The sequence below is a fragment of the Protopterus annectens genome, chromosome 4.part0 (assembly GCF_019279795.1).
Source record: "Protopterus annectens isolate FY-2018-M chromosome 4.part0, PAN1.0, whole genome shotgun sequence".
Lineage (NCBI taxonomy): Eukaryota > Metazoa > Chordata > Ceratodontiformes > Protopteridae > Protopterus > Protopterus annectens.
In genome coordinates this window covers 608,352,178-608,379,873 of record NC_056733.1, presented here as the reverse complement: position 1 = coordinate 608,379,873, position 27,696 = coordinate 608,352,178, and the positions used below count along the sequence as shown (strand labels likewise).

Genomic DNA, 27,696 nt, shown 5'->3' with positions numbered 1-27,696 from the left:
TGGCATAGTTTTTACTGATTTGGTGGCTGCCTGTCACAAATTTTGCTGAAGTTTCCAAGGCATCCTTATATGGCTGGCAGACCAGAAGTTCAGGAAAAACTGGATAATATAGGCAAGAATAGCAAGTTTCTTACAGCTGCTGTCATTACATTTCAGACTCCGCATTGTACCTTTTCTAAGAAGCTGGTGATTTTATTTACGGTGCTGGCATGGCCAACAGCAACAAACAAATCAGGGATTTGGAAGTAGCCATTGAGACTGTGGTAATGAATGCCAGTCTAAAAGCAAGAACAATCAGCAACAGCAGTGATTCCTTGAAGGTACCCTTGGGAGTGGGGTTGGGGTAGTCCAATCCTTTAGGCCTTGCCTAACTGTATCACTCTGTAGGCAGTCCCCCTAGATATGTGTCTGGCCATCACACAATACAAATTTATTTACTTTGTACTTTTTTACTTTAGCTCTATATCTATCTATATATATATATATATATATATATATATATATATATATATATATATATATATATATAGGCTACAGTGTTCCTTTGACACCATGCCCTTGCGCCACTCGCCCATTATCAGACATCTGTCACTGTCAGAAAAATATGTCAGTTTAAAAATAAATAAAATCACCTCAGGCCAGTACTAGTCGGCCTGAGCTACCTAAATGGGTTTATTCCCAAACAGATGTACACAGTGCAGTCGAGCCATCATTGTTTGCTTGTAGGAGACTGGATGTGCGGTCTAAACCTCATGATGTGTCTACCATATCTATCTCGCTAATGAATTTATTGTGCTTTCAGATAAGATCCAGTCATTCAGTTCGAGATACTTCATTCTCACCCTAGCTCATGTATTTATGAAACGCAGGCCCAACCAGAGAATGGAAGTGCTTTCATTCCTGGATGAATGGCTCCTATCCATATCAAACTTATACAGACTAATTGCAGCTCAGGTGTCTTTTCTGAGTCTTTTTCAATCCTTAGGAGTAAAAGAGAGGACTGTAAAGTCCCAGGTGGAGTCCTTGCAGGCACTAAACTTTTATTAAATAGACTGTACATACTCTGTCTTGAAAAACATGTCTTTCTTTAGATAGGAGTCTTCATCTGCAAACGTTTGGCATCCCAGGCTCTGTAGCTGTCTTACCTAGAGCAATAGGTCTATGGCAGCTGCTATTTACATGGTTCCTCATGCAAGGTTCCACATAAGGATCCACCACTGGACACAAAAAAGTATGGTAGTCTCTGATAACAGATTTCATGTATAACTAGATAAAGATTTTAAAGAAACACGAGAGAAATTTACAGTGGTAGCTGTATGCCCTGGAACTTAACCTGGGCAGCCCATTCCAGATTCCCACTTAAATAGTAACAGTCTCCACAGATATTTCTACTCAGTGATCTAGGGAGGAACAGTGTCTAGCGCATATGGTCCAAGGTATTTAGTTCAGATGGAGTCCAGTCAGTACTCTGATAAGGACAGTCCTCATTTTGAAGGTGTTCCTGTTTTTTCTACCCCAGGGTGTGATTGCAGTCCACACCTATCACACGACAGTGGTCTGAAACAAGCAGGGTGAACTCACTGTTATCCCTCTCTCTGAAGCAATGAGGAGATAGCATGGCTCTAGTAGGCATTTATATTACTGGAGAGGCTAATTTTAATTAGTGCACAGGCCCAGCAGTTGCTTACTGATGACTCATGATTGGTCCCCTGACCTCACTATAGCACTCTTCCATCACTGGAGTAAGCCTTGCTGTGTACCCTCTTTACATCCCCATCTATTGTCAAATACAACAGCTTCTATTCCCATATCCATCTAGTGGGTGAATGTCTTATCCAGTAATGCACCCCCTCCAAATACTTAAGATTCCCTCCATGTTAGAATGTATGCATTTAGATACTTACAATAGTGCATGTACACTTCTGTTTGTTAGAATATATGTAGTAAAATATAGACATTTAGATGCATGTACATTTCTGTTTATTAGAATATATACATTAAAGCGTTACAATCTTCTTAGCTGAAAATAAGTAGAAAAATAAAAAATAGAGTACACATGTTTTGGCATCCTACTGTGTATAATACAAAATGTTCTGTGCCTGGTAGAAGCTTCAAGGCAAACTGCAGATAAGAATGCTTCCATAGAAACCCAGGTGCATGGATGAGTGGAGACAGGAACAACTCCCTAAGTTTAAGATTGTCACATAATTCACCTTGAAACAGAACACAAATCAGCTTATCAACAGACTGCATGACGTCAAACAAATTCCAACAGTATTAACATCAAAAGACTGTTTTCATGGACAGGATCTAAATGGCACAAAAAAGTGTGTAAAAAGGACAGTGAAATTAAATGGTGTTATATCTGATATTTCTAGGAACACACTTGTTATCATCTATACAGGTTGTGAAGTAAAACCTTGCACATTAAAGTTGTAAACTGTAACAGTATAGTACATATCATCTGTTATATAGATTAGTTATTTTATTAGTAACTCCTCATACGTTATTAAAGTACAGTGCTATAGAGTGTAACACCCTGCAAGGCTCAGTGCCATAAACAGACATTTGTTCCAGCATTTTTTTTTTAATTTATCAGTGGTGACCCTAGCTTGTATTCAAACACAGGGAGGAGTGGTGCCTTGTATAAAGTCACTCCAGTAAAGGCGCAGCAAGTAAAATTTATGAGTGAATCCTGAACAGGAGCACTCCAGTTTATACACCTTGCAGCAGTACAGTTCCCAGATGTCTGGATCTGGAGTGAGGCTGCTGTGCAGTACAGTCGCAGTGCTTTAAGTTCTCCAAGTCATCGAGTTTCAAGGTTTCGAATCTGCAACTGCCAATTTCATTTCACCAGCTTCTCGAGTAACTACAAAAATTTCCAACCATGTACAGTAAGCAGCTTGGCCAACCATCTCCCTGTCGACTGGTAAGAATCTTTCTGTATTAAATGCAGTATGGATTCTGTTAGAGAGTCTAGTAAAATGTGTAAACAAAGCTTTACTCCTAATGTATCAGAATGATCAGATAAAATTTGGGACAGACTACAAAGTTGGTATAAGCAACTTATTGGTAAATGTAAAACCTGACTAGGGCAAGTTGATGTACTTGCATTATGTACGTAGATAGCAACATTTGACTGGTAACTGCAACAGAAAAATGTGTGGTATGACAGTAAATGTTTATTGTCTGAAAAATATGAAACTGCTTTCTGTGTACAATGCCATAAAATAGAGTGCAGACTATTGTTAAGAAGTTGAATTGTAAAGAAACATCTTCTGATGATAAAGAGCCAGAAAAGTGTAGTACTCTTGCATTATATCCAGATATTAAACAGTTATGTCCTGTTAATACACTAATTTCAGAGCTAGAACTGTCAAATCACTTACTGACAGAACTCCTTGTAGATCTTATTACACACTTTAAAGAGTATGTACAAAAGTGGAATGAAGCTACTGCACAACAGAAAACAGATAAGGACAGGAGCGAGGTTCATGATAAATTGACAGAAGAGTTTAATAAATTTCTAAGAGACAGGAAAGGTGATTTCATAGAGTTCAGAGATGATGTACAAAAACTTTGTCAAAAGTGCATAGGGGTCCTGCAATCAACAGAAGAGTCTATTGAGAAGTATCATAAAGCCTGTAAAGAATTGCAGGAACAAATTTCAGATCTTAAGCAACAGTTACAGAGCAAACAAAATCTGGTTAGTGAGGTTCAGTATAAACTAATACGAGCTAATGCCCAGATAAAAGAGTTAAAAGAAGAAATGGGAAAAATAAAGAGTTCAAATCATAGAGCAGAGAACTACAGTTGATCTGTATACATAGTCCAGATAGTTACAGAGTTTACCAAAGTAGATTGATAAAAAGGCATATTTTATAACATGTTTGCATTTGAATAATGGGTAGCATAAACAGCAGAATCTGATGTATGGACAGATGCATTACTCAGATGCTTCTGGATTTTTATTCCCAAATGTTTTAAAACTTTCATTCAGCTAAAGCAAGAGACTTACCAGTTAAACAGCAGAGTAGGATGACTGACAGCTGTTCTCATGGCATACACACAGGGGTAGCCCCTCACAGCTAAGGTGCTAGATAATTTTAAAAACACCATCTCAGACAAATTAATGGAGCAAGCTGATTACTTTAGACTAGCCTTTCAGATAATATATCAAAGGTCAGACAGGGGCATGCAACAAAAGGAAATACAAAGGCAGTTTATACATTGCTTTTTAGAGCAAGTAAAAGGGGTCCCAGGGGAAATTAAATGCATTTATGAAAAACGTTCAAATACCCTCACTGATTTATTGCAAAAACTAATGAGGGGAGATGGACTATGGCCGTTGATGGGGCATTATACTTACACCATATCTTTGCAGTAGAAGAAGGGAGTGAGCCATTTGAGGTAATCGGTGAAGTAAAAAGCCATGGAAGGTAATGATGGTGTGATCAACCACCAGCAGAAAGAGTTGCATCAGCACCAACAGCTCCTATTTCTGTATCCCTGGCACTGGGATCAAATACAGATAATGAGCAAAATGTACTAACATGCTTTTTCTGTAAAAAAAAAAAAAAAAAAAAAAGGACATGTCAAGCAAAATTTTGATCATTACAAAGTTTGGCATAAAAAGAAGAAAGAACAGGGTGTGTTTCCCTAGACAGAGCCAAAAGACTCACAAGACAAGTCAGAGATAGCACAGAGACCTTACAGTATTGGTAAGATACCTATAAAGGTCATCAATACACAGGAAAGGGGAAGTATGTCCCATAGATTTTCAGGCAGCTTCACCTGTCAATCCAAAATATTTGGAAGAGCAGGCAGAAGAAATAGCTAGGCAGATATTATGCAAGGAAGTTGAAAAATCTAAATATGTAGATCACTCAGACACAGAGGAAGATGACAAACAGAGACATGCAGTGTGCCACATTGCAGCTGACAGTAAAAGTGAGGATGAGTGGATTCTCTTACAATAGGGGCGCACCCCCAACCTCATATCTTACCTGACTACCATTAAAAAGGGCAGAGATGGACGACCACTGATTGATATCTGGGTAGAGGGGTCACAGTGGCAAAATGGCTTATTAGATACAGGAGCAGCAGTATCCATCATAAATAGACAGTTACCTGTAAATCCTACAAAAAAAGGTTAGCATTTCTGCATTTAATGGCACAGGATGTTATGCAGCGAGTAGCCAAGATGTATAGATAAAATTCCACCAAGTATGGTAGACATGGAAGTGTGCATTTTGAATGCATCCATGTTGTTTAACTACCATTATTGGTATAGATAATTTGGGATTTTTGGGCATAGTAACTGATTTACCTAACAGTACTTTGTGGATAGGAGACAGAGAAACAACAAAGGGAGAGGTAAGTACAGTTTGCTATGCAATATATCTACCTGAAAAACCTGACAAACTTACAGGATATGTAGACACAGACAGTGAGGATGCGTGGCAGCATTTGCAACAATTTCCAAACCTGTGGTCCAAGGGACCCAGTGACTGTGCAAAGCTAAAAATGCCAGTGGGAGTAAGTAGTGAACAGGATTACATACCTCCATTTCAAAAACAGCATTCCATTCCTGGGGAGACAGGGGAACATATGGAAAAATTTATTGCAGATTGGGAAAAGGAAGGAATCATACAAAAATACAACAGTCCCGCAAATTCACCTATTTGGCCAGTTAAAAAGAAAGATGATCGTTACCGTCTTGTCATTGATTTAAGCCTAGAGCACATTTGATTCCAAGCGTTCCAGTGCTGGCTGCATGTATTAAGACACAAAGTAAGTGGTTTACAGTAATAGATCTAGCAAATGACTTTTTTGCAGTACCTCTCAAAAAAAGAGACTGGCCTTGATTTGCTTTTACATTTAAAAATCAGCAATATGTCATGACAAGCTTACCTCAGGGCTTTCAAAACAATCCATTTATTTTTCACCAGATGGTAGGTTTCGTTCTGCAACAAAGTTGGAAAAAGATGATTCCGTGTTGCATTACATTGATGACATACTAATTCAGTCTGAAACAGTGGAGTGACATGTACGGCTTCTTAAAAAAGTCTTTCATACTCTGTAGCAGGCATGGTTTAAGGATAAAAGTGAAAAAATTCAGTTTATGACACAAGGAGCTAAGTTTCTAGGTACCACCATAAAACCATCAGGCATGTCTCCTTGCCCAATATGTGTTCAAGGCATTTTGCAAATGGAAAAACCATTAACAATAACAGAACATTAACAATAACAGATTTGCATAAATTCATGGGAATCATGAATTACAACAGGGAATTTATAGAGGATTATGCAGCTGTGGCTGCTTCTCTATACAAAATGTTACAGGAAAAAAAGAACTCCACCTTTTTAGAGTGTGGACCTCATGAGGATGAAGCATTTTCACAAATAAAGGTAAAGTTAGCAGAAGCTACAGAATTAATAGCACCCACACCAAAGTTGTCATTTGTCTTACAAGCAGCAGCCAGAAAGAAAACATTATCTGTTGTACTATTACAGGAATGGCCACATGGTGGTGACAACAGAATTGGAAAAAAAACATTACGTCCAGTCACTTTCTGTAGCCATAAAATGAGTCCAGTGGAACTGGGTTTCCACCCTTGCTTACAACAACTAATAGCCATTTACTGGGGTATTAAACAAACTGGGTACTTAACTGTATTTTCCAGCATTATAGTGCAGACATCACATCAAGCAATAAAAACTCTGGTAGACAATTTTGAAAAGAATAAAATCACAAATGGTATTAACCAAGCAGTCTTTGCAAAATGGATGGCAATTTTCAGCATAAAAACTGTACCCATACAGAAGGGGACAAATATTTGCCAAATCACATGGGATATGAAGGAAAACAGCATAACTGCTGAGAAAAAATAATGACACCTGACGTACAGTTTTTGGCATGTGACTTTGACCATTTTAGGTTATCCATCTTCATCACGGAGCACGGTTTTAAGGACAAACGTAAACACTGGACAGGATTTGCCGTAGTTTCGGTAAAACACCAAGTCGGGGTCTGCTGAACTAATCAAGTTACCAGGACACATGTCAGCTCAGAGAGCTGAATTAGAGACAGTACTGTATGTGCTTACATATTATAATCCTGTTAACATTTTCTCAGACAGTGCTTATGTAGTAAATTCTTTAAGACTACATATGGACACTTGGATAAGGTGAGGATTTGTAGACAGAGCAGGCAAACCATTAAGACATGCTGAATTATTAAAAGACATATATAAAGTAATAATGTCAAATCAACAGGGACAGTACAGCATCCTAAAGATAAAAGTACATAAGAAACCGACAAGTTAAACTTTCAAGCTAAATGCATTCGCTGACATGTTAGCAAAACAAGCAGCACAAAATGGAAAAGAACTTCCAGACTATGTATATGCTGATACAGAAGTCAGTGCCTTAAAAGAGCTAGACGAAGAGTCAATTGAGGAAGACCTTATAAATATTCAAAAGCAACAGGGGTTAAAAGAAGAAACTGATCAGTGCATGATAGCAGGAATAGCACCAAAAGAATATTATGCGTACACTACTTCTAAAGGATTGCAGTTGCCATGAATGCCATTTCAGTTGGCAGAACAATTGGTAGAGTTAAATCACCAAATACTGGGACATCTAGGAACTGATAAACTATGGGAAGTTGTAAAAGAAAAATACTGGAACCCAAATTTAAAAAACGATCTGTAGACTAATTATAGAAGAATGTCTAATCTGTTTGCAGGTAAATGCTAAAAGTAAAAAACCTCAGTTACATTAAGTACAGCCATCAGATGGGCCACGGTATGCAGTCCAAATACATTATGCAGGTCCCTTGCCAACAGCAAAGGGAGGTTACAGATACCTACTAGTAGTAGCGGATATCTTTTCAAAATGGCTAGATGCAATTCCCATGAAAAGTATGACAACAAAGGCAACATCAGAAGCTTTTTGGAAAAATATTTTCTGTCACTGGGGATGGCTGAGAATTATCAAATCAGACAATGGTCCACGGTTTGTTAGTGATCTAATAAAGCAAATGTGTAATCTGTTAGGAATTCATTAAAGATTTCATGTGCCTTATCACCTGTAGTCAAACGGAATTGTAGAGTGAATCAATCATATGCTCAAGGAGCATCTGAAAAAGGCATGCCTTGAAAAGGGAAATGTATAGGTGCAACATTTGCCCAGCATACTTATGGGCAAACGGGCAATGCCCAACAGTAAGACAGCAGTATCTCCTTATGAGATCATAACAAGGAGGAAAATGCCATTGCAGTTACCTTTTGATCCTGACACACCAGACGGTAGACCTATGTTAGAAATTAGTAAGCATCAGCAGTGGTTAAAACAACTTATGGAAATATGTGACTACAATGCAAGAGGACAAGCTTTTTATCTATGGAGAAAGGTCCCAATATTACTGCCAGAAGAAAACCTTCCCTATGAACAAAGGTATTAATAAAAATGTTCCAGATGGAAGGACTATGGGATAGCAATTGGCAGGGACCTTTTGAAGAAGTGGAACAAATAGGTCCATTGGTGTAAAAAATAAAAGGTAAAAAGAAAAACAGAACAGTTTTAGTGCATAGAGATTAAATGAGAGTAATCAAAAGCAGTAAAGAGACAGCGTCGCAAAAGTGACACGCATGTATTTTCTTTTTAGTAAATGCAAATGAAGCTGCCTAAAGTGCACCTGTTTGGAATACAGAAGAACAAAAGGCAGACAACAGCAAATGTAAATAACTATTTAAAAATGTGTAAATTTAAACATGTTAGTTAAGCCACTATCTTTCTTGTTTATTTTGTAATTGTATAATAGCACCAGGAATAGCAGAAGCTCCAGCAGAACGAGTATACAAAAGTAATATTACTAATATAAAGTTGTACTGGGTACATGATACTACAAATAGAACTCAAGGTAACTTCTCTTGTCCTGAGGGACAAAAATGTTATATTGGAAATCTTTCCTTAGACTAGAGTGTCACGGTCTGGGTAACAGCCAGAGGTCAAGCATATGTTCAACTCTCAAAGCATGAAACATATGTATCTTTACAAAACCATACTGCAATGAAATGCTGCATACTACAAGATGAAAGGGCACTCTTTCAATTTTATACTGACTGTGTTAACAGTGCTGCAGAAGGGTCTAAAATAAAGCTACAAGAGGGAAATATACTGGTCTGTATTAATGATTCAGTAATCATTCGAAGACAACCTTGCCTTTTTGTTATCAGAACATTTATTAATAATCCCACGCCCAAGTTTGATCAAGTAATCAGGGTATCATCAACATGTACAGTAGGGGGACAAAACTACCAAAACACAGTAATACACTTTAATATCTCACTCTCCTGACATCACTGGTTGTAGAAGGTGAACAGCCTGGTACGATACCCTTTTAGGGGGTATGGGAACAGGTTTAGGTGCATCAAATTCAATTGATACAGAAATACTGGCAAACAGATTAAAACTGACAGGCCAGAATATTTCACAAATAATACATTTATAGGCACAATGGTTATCTACTATAAGGACATCACAGAAGAGACATATGAATTTTCAAAATGATTTTTTACAATGTTTTAATGACTCTTTAATTAGCAGATTAGGGTTTAATGTTTCTTTTGGCTTTTTCCCGGTTAGGGGTCGCCACAGCGGAACTCCGGTCCGCTAATGATTGGCAGTAGATTTTCACGGTGCTGATGTGCCAGCTCTATGCCCAACCTTCATGTTACTAAATTTGTAGATTGGACTAAATGTACTTTGCAGTCTCTGTATGTTCAAATGCAAAAAAATTAAGTTCAAATGAAATTAATCTCCAACAACAAATATGTGTGGAGGATCATGTTTAAAATATCAGCACAACCTCCTGTCTCAGAATGATGAATGCACCAGCACGACACTGTAACACAAGTTGCAAATAGTTTTAATCCAAGGTTTTTACATGCACTAGCAATTTTCATATATTTTAGGCATTTGCACTTTAAATCTTTAATGATGTAATGACATGTGACGCATTTTTAACGTACTTAATGGACTAGTAGTGTTGTAATCTATGTTCTGAAGAAGTCCTTAGTGGATGAAAGCGCTTAACTACGTGTGTATCATTTTATTCTTGGATTAAAACTATTTGTAACTTGTGTTACAGTGTCGTGCTGGTGCATTCATCATATTCTGAGACAGGAGGTTGTGCTGACTTGTTTTATTCTTTGGTGGACTGTACTCACGTTGTGTGTTTATTATTATGTTTAAAATATGGCATAATAACAGATTTGTTTGTTCCAGAAAGGTAGATCTCGAGTACCAACTGGATTGAAATGCATGGACAACAAATAATCTGTATAGATATATATATTGTACAAGAAACTTTGCACATTATAATGTAACAAGTTCAAAAGTAATGTGTCAAGTTGTAGTTTTACCACTGGTTTTTGGACCACCATTTTGTCCGTATCAGTATTGGTTACCCCAGCTAGAGGGAAATTATATGGTTTAACAAAATAAAACTCGCAAAACTGAAGATTGTACTCATACAGCTAATGGACTGGTGTGTGGTCAGCACTCACCAGTATATGAACCATGTTTTTTACAACATTCCGTAAATCTATGTAAATGGACAATTTTACCTTCTAGTTTTGAAATGTTCTCAGAAATAGCCCCAGAGTTTGTATGTATAGTAACAATTCAAAGCTTACCATTTACTGAATAATGTCCCTTTGTAGGTTGTCTTAATAACATCACTCATTTAACCTGGCATAATAACACATATGTGTTTGTTCCAGAAAACAAGGCTGCAATGCCTTTAGGATGGAATCCGCATACACTGTCAATGATTAATGTAGGCTTTTCAGTTGAATCATTACGTAAAGTCATAAATGAAAGCAAACAGTTGATTTGGCAATTACAAAAGGTTAATAGAACAATCATAAGTCATGAATTAAATTCTGTAATTGTGAAAAATAAGTGAATCAAGTTAGCAGAAAAAAACTGAAGCAGACACAGCCCATAATTAGTAGAACATTTTTACAGGATGGTCTGCAAAATGAAAAAAGTTGTTAGACTGGATTATATACCCAGTTCTGGTAGCAATGTTTGTTATCATTATAGTAGCTGCGTGGAACTGTATTTTGACTTGTATCAAAAGAAAACTAAAGATTTTGTTTCCTAATGTGTTTTCTGTAAATCATGATGAAAATTATGATCTCAAAGAATGCATATCAATGTAAACTGTTTTGTATGTTTTAAAAACAAAAGGGTGAACTGTTAGGCTGTATGCATTTAGACACTTACAGTAGTGCATGTACACTTATGTTTGTTAGAATATATGTAGAAAAATATAGACATTTAGATGCACGTACATTCCTGTTTGTTAGCATATATACATTAAAGGGTTAAAATCTTCTTAGCTGAAAATAGGTAGAAAAATTAAAAATACAGTATGCATGTTTTGGCATCCTACTGTGTGTAATACAAAATGTTCTGTGCCTGGTACAAGCTTCAAGGAGAACTACAGATCAAAATGCCTCCAGCTTCCTGAGAAACCCATGTGCAGAGATGAGTGGAGACAGGAACAACTCCCTAAGTTTAAGACTGTCACATAATTCACCTTGAAACAGAACACAAATCAGCTTATAAGCAAACTGCATGATATCAAACAAATTCCAGTAGTATTAACATCAAAAGACTCAACGAAGTCCAGCACAACAGGACCCGGAAAGCTCACAAACCAGTATTATTTTCAGATCTCCTTGCGTGGCAAATACCACTACAAGTGCAGCTTAATAATAAAGCCTTTATTAAATCCAGTTAATGATGCAAAGTGCAACCAGATGCAAAAATAAAACCAAGCGCTTTCGCTCGGATATTACCGAGCTTTATCAAGGTGAAACATCAAAAGACTGCTTTCATGGACAGGATCTGAGTGGCACAAAAAAGTGTATAAAAAGGACAATGAAATTAAATGGTGTTAGATCTGATTTTTTTGTTAGATCTGGCATTTGTAGGAACACGTGTTCCAAGGTAAATGGGAAATGGAAAGTTATTATTTATACAGGTCGTAAAGTAAAACCTTGCACATTAAAGCTGTAAACTGTAACAGTATAGTACGTGTCATCTGTTACATAAGTTATTTTATTAGTAACTGCATGTAAGTTAATAAAGTACAGTGCTGTAGAGTGTAACAGCCTGCAAGGCTCAGTGCCTTGAACAAACATTTGTTCCAGTGTTTTTAAAAATGTATCACTCCATATTCTCTTATTCTAAAATTTATTCAGAAAGCTGACTAAATCAAGTACAAAGTCATTCTGTTAAACCCATTCTGGCATCAAGTGTGGTTTCATATGCTGTGGCTTCATCTTCTAGAATAGACTTTATGCTTGAAGCCCTCAAGACATCTACTGACTCACTTGTCCATCAACCGTTACTCAGCTCTTCGGTCCCTTCATCTAACAGCATGTTTATTCCAGTTCCTTTAATGACCAGAGATTCATCATATGTTCCTAGGGTGGTTAAAATCCTCACATCTACCCAGGGAACCAATACTGGAAAAATGTGCAAAAGTAAATGAGCACTTTTTTCTATGTAGGCTACTTTCAAAGCATTTGGATCCCTTTATAGTTCTGTTGTCTGTGGTTCCTTATTACTTCTCCCAGATTTTTGATACATTCTTAAATTACTCTTTTATTAAGGTCCACCTTATTGCCACATCCAACTTCCATGAAGGCTACAGCACATAATCCTTGGCTTCCTTAATTTTCTGAAAGCCTTTTTAAGAGGTACTTATCTTGTTAGGTATCCTGTTAAAGATTCTGCCCTTCTTTTGAGATTTATGTTTTGTTTTACAGATGTCAATATTTCCTCCCTTTGAACCTGCTGTTAAAGCTGATTAGAAGTAATCTTTCCCCAAAAATTCTGTTTGTAGTGGTCATCACTTCCGCAAGAAGAATATTTGAGTTACAGGCCTTGTGCATAAAACCCCCTACCTGCCCTTTTGTAAGGAGTATCACTGAGAACTTAATACTTTCTTTATGCCTAAGATGAACACAGAGGTAAACAATCAATCATTCAGTTCCCACTATTTTTTCAAAAATGTTAACATTTTTGGCAGTTATCTAAAACATCATACTGCATGCATCATCCTTAAGTACATTCCACTGTGATATCAGTAACTCCACTTGTCAACAATTTGTTTTGTACTGAAAACTTTTGTCGTTACATTTCTACATAACTCTCAACCTCTTAACCATCTGGACGAAGCTAAAAATAATGGGGAATAAAGGACCAAAAATATGGACATATTTTAAGTCTTGTTCTTATAAACTTTAAAAAGTTGCTAGAATAAATGGTGTTGTGTTAGTATGCATTTTTTAAAGGATATGAAGTCAGAAAAACATTATTTACTGACTTCAATCCTCAGTGATTTGACAGAAAACAACAAACTGGATGAGGAACAGACCAATCTGAGGAAAAAATCTGGACATTATGTGAAAATCTGCACAGTTGAAAGGTATGCATTTTTACCATATTTGTAAAGTATTTAACTTAATAGATGGTATTTCTGATTACTTGGACTGAATGAGAAAGCAGTGAAGTTCAAAACCGGTTACATCATCTTGTCATGATAGTGTTATGCACAAGAGAGCTGTCATTATTTTTAAGATGTAAACTTTGCATTGATTAAGTTTTACCTGTGTAAGTTTGTTTGTTTATATCAGTGGATCATAAAGAACTTTGTCTCTTGAACTTATTTGTTGTTTTACTTTACAGGTTGACATAGTAAACAATCTATTTATTAAAAATCTTGATGATCCACCACTGAATAAGAATCACCCACCTGTAGCAGGCGCAGTATGCTGGGAACGGTCATTATTTAATCGGATTAAACACACCATCATTCGCTTTCAAGAAGTGGAAGAGATGCTAGCTAGTGAACAAGGAAAAGTTGTAAGTGAATGTTATGCTGGTTCAGATTTTTGCTGCACTCTGCATTATTACTAAGGATTAATTGTATGAGCATGTGTTTCTATGAGTCACTTTCTTTGTGTCTTAAATCTGTGATCCACAATTTAGTGTTTGAACTAGCTTCATTAAATGGCAGTAACAGTGTGAACCTCTGTTATTGCAGCAATTGTAAAATGCTGTTATTGAACCTTGTGGTTATTTATTCTGTTAAAATTTGAAGGAATGGGAGTGAAGACGCAGTGACTTTAATACTAATTATGCTTTTGTGAACTATGGAGTGCAGTTCAACTAAACTTTTTGCAGAGTAATAGTGTTAGCAGAGAGTGGAAAACAGTTTTTCTTTATGGTGTTTACCTTTCATTGATGGTTGTATGAAAGTGGAGTTTGTATATTTAAGTGATGTAAACTGTAGGGGATTTTCCTCTTGATATTTTTAACATTTTGATTTACTTTTCAGTGGTTATAGATTTTTCTGTTTATTGCTGTAAAAGCTGTATTGATTTTGCTTTGTTGTAACACTCAAATACATTTTTTGCTTTTTCATTTCATCACTGATCCACTGAATACTTCTGAGAGAGAATTGTCTGCAAACTTGTGAATTACAGAGGGAGAATAAATTAGAAATTTCAGAAAATGTGGGTGCAGTTGATTAGGATTTTTCTGCTTCATGTGTAGCAAAGTGTCCGTGTACTGCTTAAAGGGACACATGCTGTATCCAGCACCGGAGAAATTCTTATGTAGTGATTTTTTTTGTGCTGCTGGAAAGGATATACCAATAGCAGAAGAAAGCTTGGTAACAAGCAAACTAGCCAGCAGTTAATAATTTAAAACTATAGAGAACATTAGGTACTCCACATTGGATAAATGGTTCTGTAGTCAAAATGTAATACTGAACAGAAAAAACAACAACATGGCCTGAACACAGCGAACAGGCTTTAGAACTTTAATTGGTTAGTGCTTTCTTGCCACTAATAGCGCTTCTTCAGATCATGCATTCATAAAACCACTTTGTACTCTAAATAGTTACAAAGTCTCAGTTTAAAAATCACATGTTCCCTATGCAACTGGTCACAATCTACAACTTAACAAAAGCATGGATTATGTCATCACAATAACACTCATTCAATAAAATCCCATCAATGAAAACTTAGTAGGTCACTTACTTAAATAAATTATGTGCTTTAAGAAAGGATTTTAAAGGGATATTCCCATTCAGCCCTGGAGCCTTATCAGCCTGCAATCTAATTATCCAGCGAGCCTCTTGCTGTTCTGTTTTATTTCTAATATCTCCAAGGTGTACGTCCTTCTTTACACATTCAGTAACCAAAAATTTTAAATGAGTAGAATCATTATCAACGACATGCTTGGTAAATGCATTACTGATATCCTGTCTCATTATGGCTGCCACATGCTTCCTAATAAATTTTCTCAAAGTCCTGTTCATCATTCCAACATAGAAATTTAAACATATGACACAATGTGCCAAATAAACTAAATCCTTAGAAAAACAATTGGTTTCTACCTTAAAATAAAAATCTCTGCATAAAACAGGGTGTCTGAAGTGATCATCCGTGTGAATATATACACAAAAATTACACTTCTGGCAAGGGGTCGTGCCTAAAAAAAACAATTGCACCTTAGTTACCCCCAGCAATATAACACGACTTCCTCATCAAATACTTCTTATTCCTAAAAAGGAACCGTGGACATTCCCCTACTAGGTCCTTAATCTTATTGGAGAGGTTAGAATTATTATGGCAAGTGAAACTGAATGCATGCCGGTATCCAGGGATAAATATTTGTTCTATTTTATGCTCACTTAAACATAAGAGTTTGACAAGATAATAGTGTGTCTTTATATTATATTTTGTTGCCCTTACTAATGTACCTTTTTTAAAATTTTAATTATTTTATGAGTGTATCTATAATTGTTCAATTGTGTATTATATTGTGTATTTTAAGACACACCGACATTTTTAATTTTTGAACTTTGCAAGCGAAGACGGTTCCTTTGGTAAAAAAAAAACACATGACATGACTATGTTTGTAATTTAGTTAACTAAAACTAGTTAAACTTTTTTTCTGAAGAAGTTCAGAAGTTAAACCGACTTAAAAAAAATAATTAAAAAAATGTGTTGTGTTTGATTGCTGGGTTGTGTCGTGTGGAGGTCCTTAATCTTATCATCTGAAGTAAGGATAGGCCAGTTCTTCCTTACTACCTGGCAAATCATATCTGTGTTGCTGGAGTAGGTTAGAACTAATATGCTCTGTCTACTATTAATGGGCTGACAGCTTTCTACTGATTTCAAAGATCCAGAAAAGTAGGGGCAAGCACAAGTGCCCCTCATTTCTCTAACATCAACCATCATACTCTTTGTTTCCTCCTTTCCTATAAGCCCTCTCTACAAACTCATTGATTAATGTTACTATGTCCAAATTAAAATCGCTGTCTCTATCATCCAGCCTATAGACTTTCATCCCTGCCCTCTAAATACATTTTTAAAAATACATGTAGGATGCATGCTGTCTCTCTTAGAAATATTATTCTTCCAACAGCTTTTCCTATAGAGTCTAGTATGAAAAATCCCATCCTCAGCCCTCATTATTCTAACATCTAAAAAATCCATAACAAATGGGGAATGTTCCAAAGTAAACTTCAAAAATGTGGTAGTGCTGTGCAAGTAGGTCACAAATTCATCTAACATGTCCCCCGGTCCTGCCCAAAGCAAAAATATTTTATCAACAAACCTCGTAAAGAACTTGATGAAACATACATATTTGTTGTTAAGAACACAAGTGTTCCCCCACTGGGCAATTACCAAATTGGCATAGCTATTGCTGTTCCAGGGACTGATACAACCTGTTCCACCTTCCCAAGTTGGAAAAGGGTTTTGTGCAAAGATATATTTATTGCCAAGTAAATAAGATGGTTGGAGACTAATTCTGGATCTTTCTTCTTAGACCTGTTTATGATAGTGCCTAACTTCAAAATGATGGAACTTCACAGTCTGTTCTCTTCTTTTTCATTCAAGTTTTCTGTTAACTCTACATTTAAAATGATACCTATCTCATTCCTTTTCATCCAGACTACGTCATTGCTTAAAGTTTGTGTGTCTGGATGACTGTGCTTTACCCTTTGGACTATTCACTGTACCAAGAGTGTTCACCAAGTGGCTAGCTGCAGCTATATCTCATTACAGGCTACAATGTATCCATTTTCTTTTTTTCATGTTTAGATGACTTACTTATCTTTGCAGAGTTTTTTTTTTCAAAGTGCAGGAAGCCCTCTGTTGGGTGAGGATCTCTTACAAAAGCTTTGATTCTAAGAGAACATTCAAAAGATTGTGTTCCTGGAGTGTCAGTTGGACACCTTGGTTCAAAGAGCTTTTCTTCCACAGACAAAAGTAGAGCTATGTCTAGATCTGTTTCTAAGGTTTTCCACTCAGGCTTTGCTCACTATGAGGGGATACCTCAGGATTTTGGGTCTCATCACATCTATGATTCTCATGATAACCTTGGCAAGACTCCACATGAGAAAGATACATTGGTATCTGACGTGTCTTTGGTCCCAGCATCAACACCCTTTATCTTTTCAAATCCCAGTGCCGGGTTTGTCAACAGAAGAATAACTTGGTGGAGACAGCAAGTATCCTTATATTCGCGTCTCCCCTTATCCCTCCCTGATCCAAAGCAGTCAGTCATCACAGACATCTTGGAGAGCAGTTTCAGGAGAGATAATAGGGTAAGGTGTGTGAGACACCTAGAACAGATGCAAGCACATAAATATGAAAGAGATGGTTTCCCTGGTCAATGCACTCAACTCTCTGAATCATCTTTGTTCACAGGACCTCTTTAACTTATTTCAGATAATACCACAGTCATGTGGTACATCAACAAGCATGGAGGAACCAGGTCATACCCCCTTTGCAGATTAACCATGGTAGCCTGGCGTATACTTCACAGTCTCACTCTGTAGACATCCTTCAGTCCATCAAAGCAATATTGTGTGCAGACAAGATTAAACAGGATGGGGTAGACCCTCAAGTATTCAAACTAGGTCAGTGAATCTTCTGATAATTGATCCATCTGCAAGGAATTCCACTAGTAGACCAATTTGCCTCCTATCTAAATAATCACCTGTCAAGATTCTGCTCCAGGAGTTCATGCTAAAAGACATGGAAGACAGATGACTTTTCTTTTTCTTTGACAGGAGTGTTCCTGGATGCTTTTCCTCCTTTCCACTGATATCCAGGGTATTCTAAAGATTCAGAAGTATACCCTCAAGATCCTAATGGTGACATGGTGACTGCCTTTCTGGCCCAGGCAACAATGCTGTTCCCTTCTTTTGGAAATTACCAGGGGCATTTACCACATACTTTTTCACAGAGTAGGTCTACTAACACAAGATCAGGATGTTTGATATATCTCAACCCCAATCAATGTCAACTAACTGTCTGGATTATAGGGTCTTACTTTCCTTTAGGCACCTATTAACTGAGGATGTGCAGCAGGTACTAATGGAGGCAAGACAATCCGATATTAGCAAATGGAAAAGTTTTCAAATTGGTGCCAACGGCAGCATAACCAGAATCCATTCAGGGCTAGTTGTTCACTGGTTTTACAAAATTTGTGTGAGTTACTTTTCTATGACCTGTCTTATTCCTCCATCAATATTTATTTTTGGCCATTTTAGCATGTCTGCCCATGGATCCTCCTCTTTCAAGGCTATCTCATGCCAAAATGCTTTTGAAAAGGGTTTTACTTAACAGCTGTCAAAGAAAACTAGTGGCCCCTTCTTTGGATCGTCATTTTATGTTAGAGAAGCTAATGCTTGCTTAGTTTGAACCAGCTAATCTAGCTGATTTGGGGTTCTTTACATAGAAAACAGTTTTACTGATTTCTCTGACCTCTGCAAGAAGAGTATCAGAGTTGCGCGCTCTTATAGTGAGTCAGCCCAACCTCATTTCCACAGAGATGGGGTTTCTTTGAGAATTAATAGCCCAACCTCATTTCCACAGAGACAAAGTTTCTTTGAGAATTAATCCGTCTGCTATCTCTAAAGTCTATCCAACTTTACTTTAAGCTAAACTGTACATTCCCCCTTTTCCTTATTATTTATTTATTGGAGGTCCAGGGAGAAAAGCTCCAGAACAATACATAAGAAAATATCCACAAGAGTACATACAAAGTTTACAAAACTAACAATTAATGATTACATTACAGAGATAATATAGTAAGTAATACTCTAGTTTAACAAGTAAATAATAAAGCTAATGATGTTAATTATAAATATATAGAAGCTGTTGAGAGCAGCTGGCAAACTGTACAGGATACATTACTATGTATACAATCAAGGAAGAGATGCTTGAGATATGAAACTCAAGAGTCTGGGAAAGTTTACAGGGAGGGATATGAGTTCAGTGAGAGAGGAGTTTAGGGGACAGAGGTAGAGAGATTAGTAGGAAGAAGAAGAAAGTGTGTGAGGAGGAGAGAAGTAGAGCAATTTGGGGGGAGTGGTGAAGAGGAGTAGTGAAGAGGTAGAAGTACGAGAGTTCAGAGAGAATGGGAATTAGAGGTGTTTTGTAGGGGGGGAATTTCAAGGAGGGTTTTTGCAATTGCATATTTATTTATTTATTTTTATTTTTTATTTTACATTTGTTGACCGGGCTAGTCTAGCTGGATATATGTCCATTTTCAGTAGAGGCCCAGGGAGAAAAGCTCCAGTGGTTATGATAAGTTTAAACAAAGATAGGCAATACAATACAAACGGATAGAGAAAGAGGTTGTGATTATACTAAGTACACAAATACAATCAGAGCAAAAATCAAACAATATAAAGAACAAAATATCTTGATTAAAGTTTTTTTTTTTTTTTTTTGTTTTTTTGCTATAGTTATACAGCATGGGAAGGATAACATACATCTATAAAGTTGTTGTATCAGGTAGACCTTACAAGGGTAAGGGAGCAGAGATAGTAAGACTCAAGGAAGAAGAATAGATTGAGAGGAAGTAGAAGAGTTAAGCTGGGTTGGTGCAGGAGCAAAGCCAGTGTTTGTTGAGATGAATTTTCAACTGTCTTTTAAAAAGTGGGAGAGAGGATAAAGATGTGATATCAGAGGGTAGATTGTTCCACATTTTTCCAACAGAGTTGGAAAAGAGACAGTCGCCTGCAGAGTTAGAGGGTTTGGTTATATTAATCAGTAGTTTGTTGGAAGAGCGTAGATGTTTCAGGTTGTTGTATGGTGAAATGTGGTTAGAGAGTATAGGTATTTTAGTTGGATGGTATAAGATCTTGTGAGCTATTAAGAACTGTTGCAGAATGAGTTGGTTTGGAAGTTCAAGCCAACCTAGTAGTTTTAAGTTCAGACAATGGTGAGTTCTAAATGGGGATCCAGAAGCAAATCTAGCAATGTTATAGTAAGATGTTGCTAGTTTCTTGAGGTTGTTTTTTGGAGAGATTAGTGTAGATAGGGGAAGCATATAGAAGAGTAGAGATAAGGTGAGATCTGGCTAAGGTGGTCCTTGCTTCAGGTGTAAGGAAGGGCTTGATTCTGTAAAGGGATCCGATTTTTTTATTAACTAATTTGATAGTGTTGTTGATGTAGGAGTCAAAGCTGAGATTATTGTCAGTAGTTATTCCTAATAGTTTAGTAGTTGTGTCTGGAGAAATAAGGGTGTTGTCAACGGAAGTAAGAGTTAAATTGAGTGTGGCAGTTTTATGGGAAGGTGAGAACAATAGCAGTTTGGTTTTCTTGGCGTTAAGGAGTAGGCAACGGTCGCAGAACCATTGTTCAACAGTGGTAAAAGCTTTTTGGGTGAGTGACTGGAGTTCATTAAGTGAATTAGCAGTGCAGATTATAGTAGAATCGTCTGCATATTGGATGCAGGTTGAGTTTGGGATAGCTGATTGGAGGTCATTAATAAAGATGGGAAATAGAAGGGGGCCTAAGATAGAGCCTTGAGGTACACCTAAAGAAATAGGAAGGAGATTAGATAATACATTTTTCCAGAGAACTGCTTGCTGACGGTTTTCTAGGTAAGATGTAAACCAAGTTAAGGACGGAGAATCAAGTGAGAGAGATTTTAGTATGTGTAGAAGAAGTTTATGGTTAACCATGTCGAATGCTTTAGATAAGTCAATGAAGACTGCTGATGATAGGTAATTATTGTTGCGGTTATAGTTGATCGAGTTGGTAAAGGAGATTAGTGCAGTGGTAGTGCTGTGGGAGGGTCTGAAACCATGCTGACAGTTAGCAAGTAGGTTGTGATGTAGAAGGTGGTTAAGAAGTTGCTTGTGGATACATTTTTCCATGATTTTAGCTATAGGTGATATTAGTGCTATGGGACGAAAGTTAGAGAGGTCATTAGACTTACCTCCTTTGTGTAGAGGGATGATGTGAGATATCTTCCAGATAGAGGGGAAAATTCCTTCATTTATGGATCTATTTATCAGTATAGAAATGGGATAGGAAATAGCATTGGCTCCTATTTGTAAGAATTCAGCAGGAAATTTGTCTGCAGAGGGGGTGGTAGGTCTTAGTTTTTTGAGCAGTGATAAGATGAAGGAGGTTGATACAGGTTGGAAATGAAAGGAAGGAGATGCATTTAAAGCAGGTAGGAGTAGCTTAGAGGGGTCAGGAGTTAGATGACTAGCAAGAGTTTGGATAGTATGAGTGAAGAATGAATTGAAGTCATTGGCTATTTGTGTGGGATTATCTGGGTTAGAATCTTGAGGGTTAGGTGTGATAGACTGGCCTGGGGATAGGAGATTATTAATACTGGCCCAGAACTTTTTTGGTTCCTTTTTGGAGGTTTGTTGTAGTTGAAGGTAGTAGTTCTTTTTGTCTGTCAGGATGGCTTTTTTTGTACTGTTTCTAAGCTCTCTGAAGTTTTGGTGGTCAGTTGGATTCTTAGTGGAACGCCATTTAGCCCAAGATTTGTTTCTTAGATTGATTTTCTGCCTAGTGTTGTTGGTTAGCCAGGGAGCTGGTTTAGCTTTGGTTCTAATAGTTCGACTAGGGGCATGGTGATCCAGGAAAGATAAGAAAGTGGAATTGAAGTATTCTACTGCTGCATTAAGTGGGAGAAATTTTAGTGGGGACCAATTACATTGTATTAATTCAGCTAGAAAATGTTCAGAGTTAAATTGTTTTTTTGAACGTAGTGTTCTGTATGTGATAGGTAAGATTAGGCCGGTTTTATGCCTGATTACATAAGTAAGTGAGTGGTCACTTAGGTCTTCCGGGAGGATACCTGCTTCGTAGGTTAGTTGAGGAGTATTAGTAAGAATCCAGTCTAATGTCTTCATATCCATGAGTTAAGAAGGTATTCTTTAAGAGCTTTTTTTGAATTTTTCTATGTGGGTATTTTACGGATGGCCAAGGGAAGTTTGTTCCAGGAAAGGGGAGGAGTGCAGCTATATACATTTTGGCCTATTGATTTTTTAGGATTGTATATGTCTATGTGTAGTTTACTTTACTTTAAAAATGAGTGAGAAAGGGTACTTCATACCTTGCATGTCCACTGACAGCTCAGGTACAATCTTGACAGAACTAAATCTTTCAGATCTTTGGATCTGCTCTTCTTTTCTAGTGAAGATAAGGAGGGATGGCCTGTCAATACAGACTGTTTCCAAGTAATTGCCTAAGGCTATTGCCTCTTTTTTTTTTTTGTACTCACCACAACAAAATTTTTCCAGGCAGGGCCAAGACCCACTCTGTTCGGGCCATAGCTTAATTTATGGCTTTTTGGAAGGGATTAGATTGTAGAAATATTCTAGAAACTGCAGTTCTGTCCTCTGTACATATTTTTTTCAAAGCATTATAAGCTTGATTCATTCCTTAGGTCTAAAGTAGATTTTGCAAGAACCGTTCCCTGGGAGATCCTGAACTCTTCTCCTTCCACTGCCCAGATATAGTAAGCTTGGGTAATCTACCATATAGCTAAGGTTACTGCAGTAGTGATCAATATAATGAACCCTAACAGTAGATGTTCAAGGGACCATTGCTGCAGTAGCTGCTCCCCCCATCCTCAATTTTTTTGATGTGTTTTTTATGCCAGGCTGAAGGGCTTGACGCCCAAATTTGTCTTTTAGTCAGCTCAACCTGAGCTGCTTGACAGTTTGAAAGTGAGTAAAATGCCGTGAAGCTTTGTAAGCTGTCTGTTATAAATTTGGCAGGATGTAACCCGTATAGCAAAGGCTGTTGAAGCAGTGATCATTTGAACATCTACTGTTATGGTAAGTTTACTTCTACAACTGTACTTTGTTGTTGTTATGGTTGTTAGTGTTGGTTGCAATGGCAGAAAGCCTTGTGGATTCAAAAAGTGTACAGCCTGTGGCAACAAAATCCCAAACTTGGGTGATTATGTGAAAAGCATTTATTGTTTAGGGACTTCCAATTTAGATGAGGAGTGCTGTATTTGTATTTCTTTCAGTAACAAGACCATGACAAAAACAAGAAACAAGCTGGTACTTAAGGGACTCCTCCCTCCCACAACTGAAGAAGTTTCCCCTCTGCACTTCTCTTCTTTATCTTGACCTGCCTTCAAGAAAGGTGTTGAAGACTAAGGGTGTGAAGGGTGTTTTTGTTCGAAGGGTGAGAAGAGAGTTGACAAGTTTAGGGACAAAGATAAGGAAAGGCACAAGGATCCAAAGGAGCATTCTCCTAATCCATCAAACCCTTCTGGTCTGGCCCTGAAATTGCAGAAAACTTCGGATCCGATTCCAACTTTGGAGCCTGTCACTATTGGATCCCACACTCCTCCGCTCCTAGAGCTATGGTTCTCACTGGAACCATTTTCTCCTAAGGCTGTGATTATCTTTCCTTCAAGAAAAACCTTTTCATAAGACATCTAGACCATATTCCATTTACTTTGTCCCTCAAAGCTGTGTGGTCCTCCAGGACCTCTCTGAAGTGGATGTTGATAGAATGATGAGGAAGTTCCTTAGGATCCAAAGCCAGAAGGCAGTTCTCCTGGCTCAGACACCTCAGACCATCCCCTCATCAGATTGTAGCTCCTTCCCTAATTTGACCATTTGAGTCAGCCTTTTTGGATATAAGCGCAACCTGGGGTTTAGTTGGATTTGAAGGCTTGGTCTTCTTTGACTCTGACCACATCTCTGATCCAGTTGACTCTGAGCATTTTGTACCTCTGCGGATGTCAGAGCCAAGATGTCGATGCCAGTGCTGTAGGGTTGGGCTTGACTCCAAATTATTAGAGCCATCCCTTCCCCTTGGGGCTTTAGCACTGAATAGCTCAGCACTGACAAAAGCCTCAAAGTCAATTCAAATGGGTCTTTTGGGCTAGCCTATTTTATAGTCCTCAAATCCTACCAGGTTGCTGTCAGGACTTATTTTAACTTCTGCTTTTGAGGCCTTTAAGAGAGTGCTCCTTTTCAGTCTAGAGAGCGGGCTTTCCTCCTCTACTCTGCTCCTCCTGCCCCGCCCCCAACAGAGTTCTTCAAGTCCATGCTCTCCACATTCAGTCACATCAGGACAGCCAGCACCTCAAACTCTTGAGACAGTCCACATTGTGGACTCCCCTATGGCTTCTGAATCCTCCCCAGACCATCCCACTGGAGAGGGTTACTGAAAGCATTCATGGAAGAGGAGGCACGTTGACACCCCACAGGATTCTTTAACAGATGATACTGATTTTTATGATGGGGAGGGGTCCCCTCAATCTCCTCAAGGATGTCTACTTTGGTGAGATTCTGGAAATTCTAAAACAGAAAGGGGGTGGCCCACTGAAGCCCCCTCCCAGGAGGAATCAATATATCTTGAGGCTTTTTGGGATGGCCTATCTAACTCTTGGATGTTCCCTTCCATGGACAAATTGGACGAAATGCACATGGAAGGAACCAGATGTAGTCAACCCCATCCCCTGAAAGATGGAAAAAAATTATGGTATCTCCTAAGCACCATCCCTTTTGGAGCAAGGGTCTCATAATGGATTCCATGGGGATGGTGGTGATGGTGGTGGCCACCAAGAAACAGTTTGCTGAAGAGATGACCAGAAGCATAACTTGTTTGTTTGCTTTTGTTTCTTCTAAGAGCTGAGGGGAGTTACAAAGTCCATCCCCCTAACAGTGAGTATAGGGTGTTGGACATATTTTGGGATGTGGGTATATGCTTCAGTGAGTTTTGCTCTTAGGGCGCTGAATTATTTTGCCCACATCAGATGCTTCCAGAGGGATTTGACTAAAGATCTATCCAGATCACTCTCTAGGTCCTTATCTGTGGAAGATAAGAAAGCTGTCGTCACCTAGTTGGCTAACTTTTAGTCCTTATAGAATGTATCAAAGTGCTTTATTTCCAACATGACTGATGGCACATCAAAAACAGCAGACAGTAGTGTAGCTGTCAGATGGCATACCTGGATCCATCTGTACAACTTTGTGAAACATTTTAAAATGTTCTTTATTATTGCCCCCTACAATGGATCCACCCTTTTTGGACCTAAAGTTAAGAGACACTGTCCACAACTGAGCAAGAGGGCAAAATCTTGTCTGGTGTAGGAATACAGTTTTCTACCCTGCAAGGACCTTCTCCAAAAAAAAGAAGGGATGAAAGAAATGGTGTTTCCACAAATCTCAAGGTTTTGCATCGGACGCTTATGGTGATAAACCCCCACCCTCAAGGCAGAGGAAGGAACAATCATAGTGGACATCACCCCCACAGCAGAGGCGGACTGCAGAACCAAGAGAGTTTATCCCTGCACCCCATGGCCTGGACACCCATAACCAAAGATGTTTAGGTGCAGGCAATTATAATAAGAGGTAACATGATACCCTTTCTTTCTCAAGCCCCATACTCAAGAAAATGTCCTCAAGTGCCACCCCCCTTCAGTGGTAGGCAGCAGCACTAAAAGTAAATAAAAGCTGCTAGACAAGAGAGCTATTGAGTTGGTCCCATCAGACCAGCAAGGATCCAGAGTACTCAGGGTTGCCAAAGAAGAACCAGGATCAAGCCAGTTTTGGACATCAGTCAGTTGGACCAATATGTGAGACAAACAAAATTATAGAGGGTCACAGTACAGTCCATCCTAACATTGATTGTTTTTTTTTTGATTCTCAACAGTGTCCTGAACCATGAGCAGCTTAAAAGTACATTTAATGAGTTCCAAAGTTGACAAATACTTCACATAGAGTTCTGTAAAATCCAAGATATGTAAAATAAATTCCAAAAAGGTATACAAAGGTATTAAATTCCAAACCACGCTCATGCAATAGCAGTACACTTTCACCTTCACAGGCTTCCTCAAGCATGTAATGCTAAATTAGGAAACTAGAATGCTTTAAATAGGTAAAATCAGTCACATGATGTAACAAGTCAAATGATATTAAAAAGGTCACATGATATAAAAGTCCCATGATTTTTAAAAAAAAAATCACGTAGTTGCTTAGAATCTAAGCACTAAAGAATGTAATTCTGAAAGAATGGTTTCATAAAAAGGGCTGCATAAAATGTATTGAGTTTATGGTAGCAAGGTATGGTGATAACGTTATATTATAAACATTAATGCATGAAAATATATAATTAATGAAGTCAATGTATCTGGATATGGAGATGCTTTAGATGGGGCTTAATAGTAACTGTGTCATTTATTCCAGGAGGGATGTGTGATTTCAATCTGAGGATCCATCGGAGCTCTTCTTGCTCAGTTAGCAGTGTAATATTCCCTCCCCTGATGGGTAGTAAATCATTTTAAAAATAAGAAATTTAAAAGAATGAGATTGATCTGTTTCATTTATATGTTTATACAGTGAATTGATTAAAAATTGCCTCTTGATCTCTGCTAGATGTTGATTTATTCTTTCCTTAAGCTTCCTATTAGTTTTTCCTATGCAGTAAGCTGGACATTTACTGCAAGTTGCTAAATAAATTAGATTCTAGGAATTGCAATTGTAATATGCTGAGATAGAAAGGGGGTTATGCATCACTGGATGCAAAATGATATTTTCTGTATTTATAGAACTACAATGAACACATTTATTGCAAGTAAATGTGCTGTGTCTTGTACTTTGAAAATGAGTAGTCGGTTGTTTTTTGTAACAAAGCATATTTTTTAACTTTTTAGATTAGTTAATCTTTTATAACTGACAGATGGTTGTTCAGTGACTGTTATACATAGTTCTGGTATTCCCAATAAAATTGGCCAGTATCTCAATATAGTATTTTTTATTTTAGGAGTGTTACTGTTATAGGTCATAGTGAACCTACATTTGTTAAGCTGTTCATTAGCAACTCTTTGTCCTGAACTGTTAAAAAAAGGTCTGGATATTGTATCACATTTACTCAAAATATCCTTTTGTATACTGTCTACCATGTGTGACTTATATCCTGTTTCCTTAAAATTTCTTGTTTCCTTAAATTCACGTTCTGTAGTACGTAATTGTAAATTCATCTTTGTCTCTTCAATATTAAGCCTTGCTGTCCTTAAACACTGATTTTGTACTATATTTTTATAAATGTGTGGTGGATACATGCTGGTCCTGTGTAGATAATTGTTAGTTCATATTCCTTTCCTATACATTGAGGTATTTATTTGTGAGCTCTCATTTTTACTTATATTTATGTCTAGGAAGTTAATTGTGGAGGGAGATAGTTCTGTCTTAAAATGCAAAAAGTTAGTGGTACCAGTGATGAATGCATGAAATTCTGAAAACTGAGATTCAGACCATTGCCAAATAAGGAAGAGGTCATCCACTAATCATTTATAGAACAA

General features: G+C 37.6%; 1 protein-coding gene across 1 annotated transcript in view; it reads left to right on the top strand.

The window, feature by feature from the left end:
* DNAH10 (dynein axonemal heavy chain 10) overlaps positions 1-27,696 on the top strand; it is a 5,879,077-nt gene that overhangs the window by 1,220,233 nt on the left and 4,631,148 nt on the right. Inside the window, exon 14 of the mRNA XM_044069759.1 lies at positions 13,774-13,950. Coding sequence (XP_043925694.1) covers positions 13,774-13,950 — 177 coding nt within the window. The remainder of the gene's footprint in view (positions 1-13,773; positions 13,951-27,696) is intronic.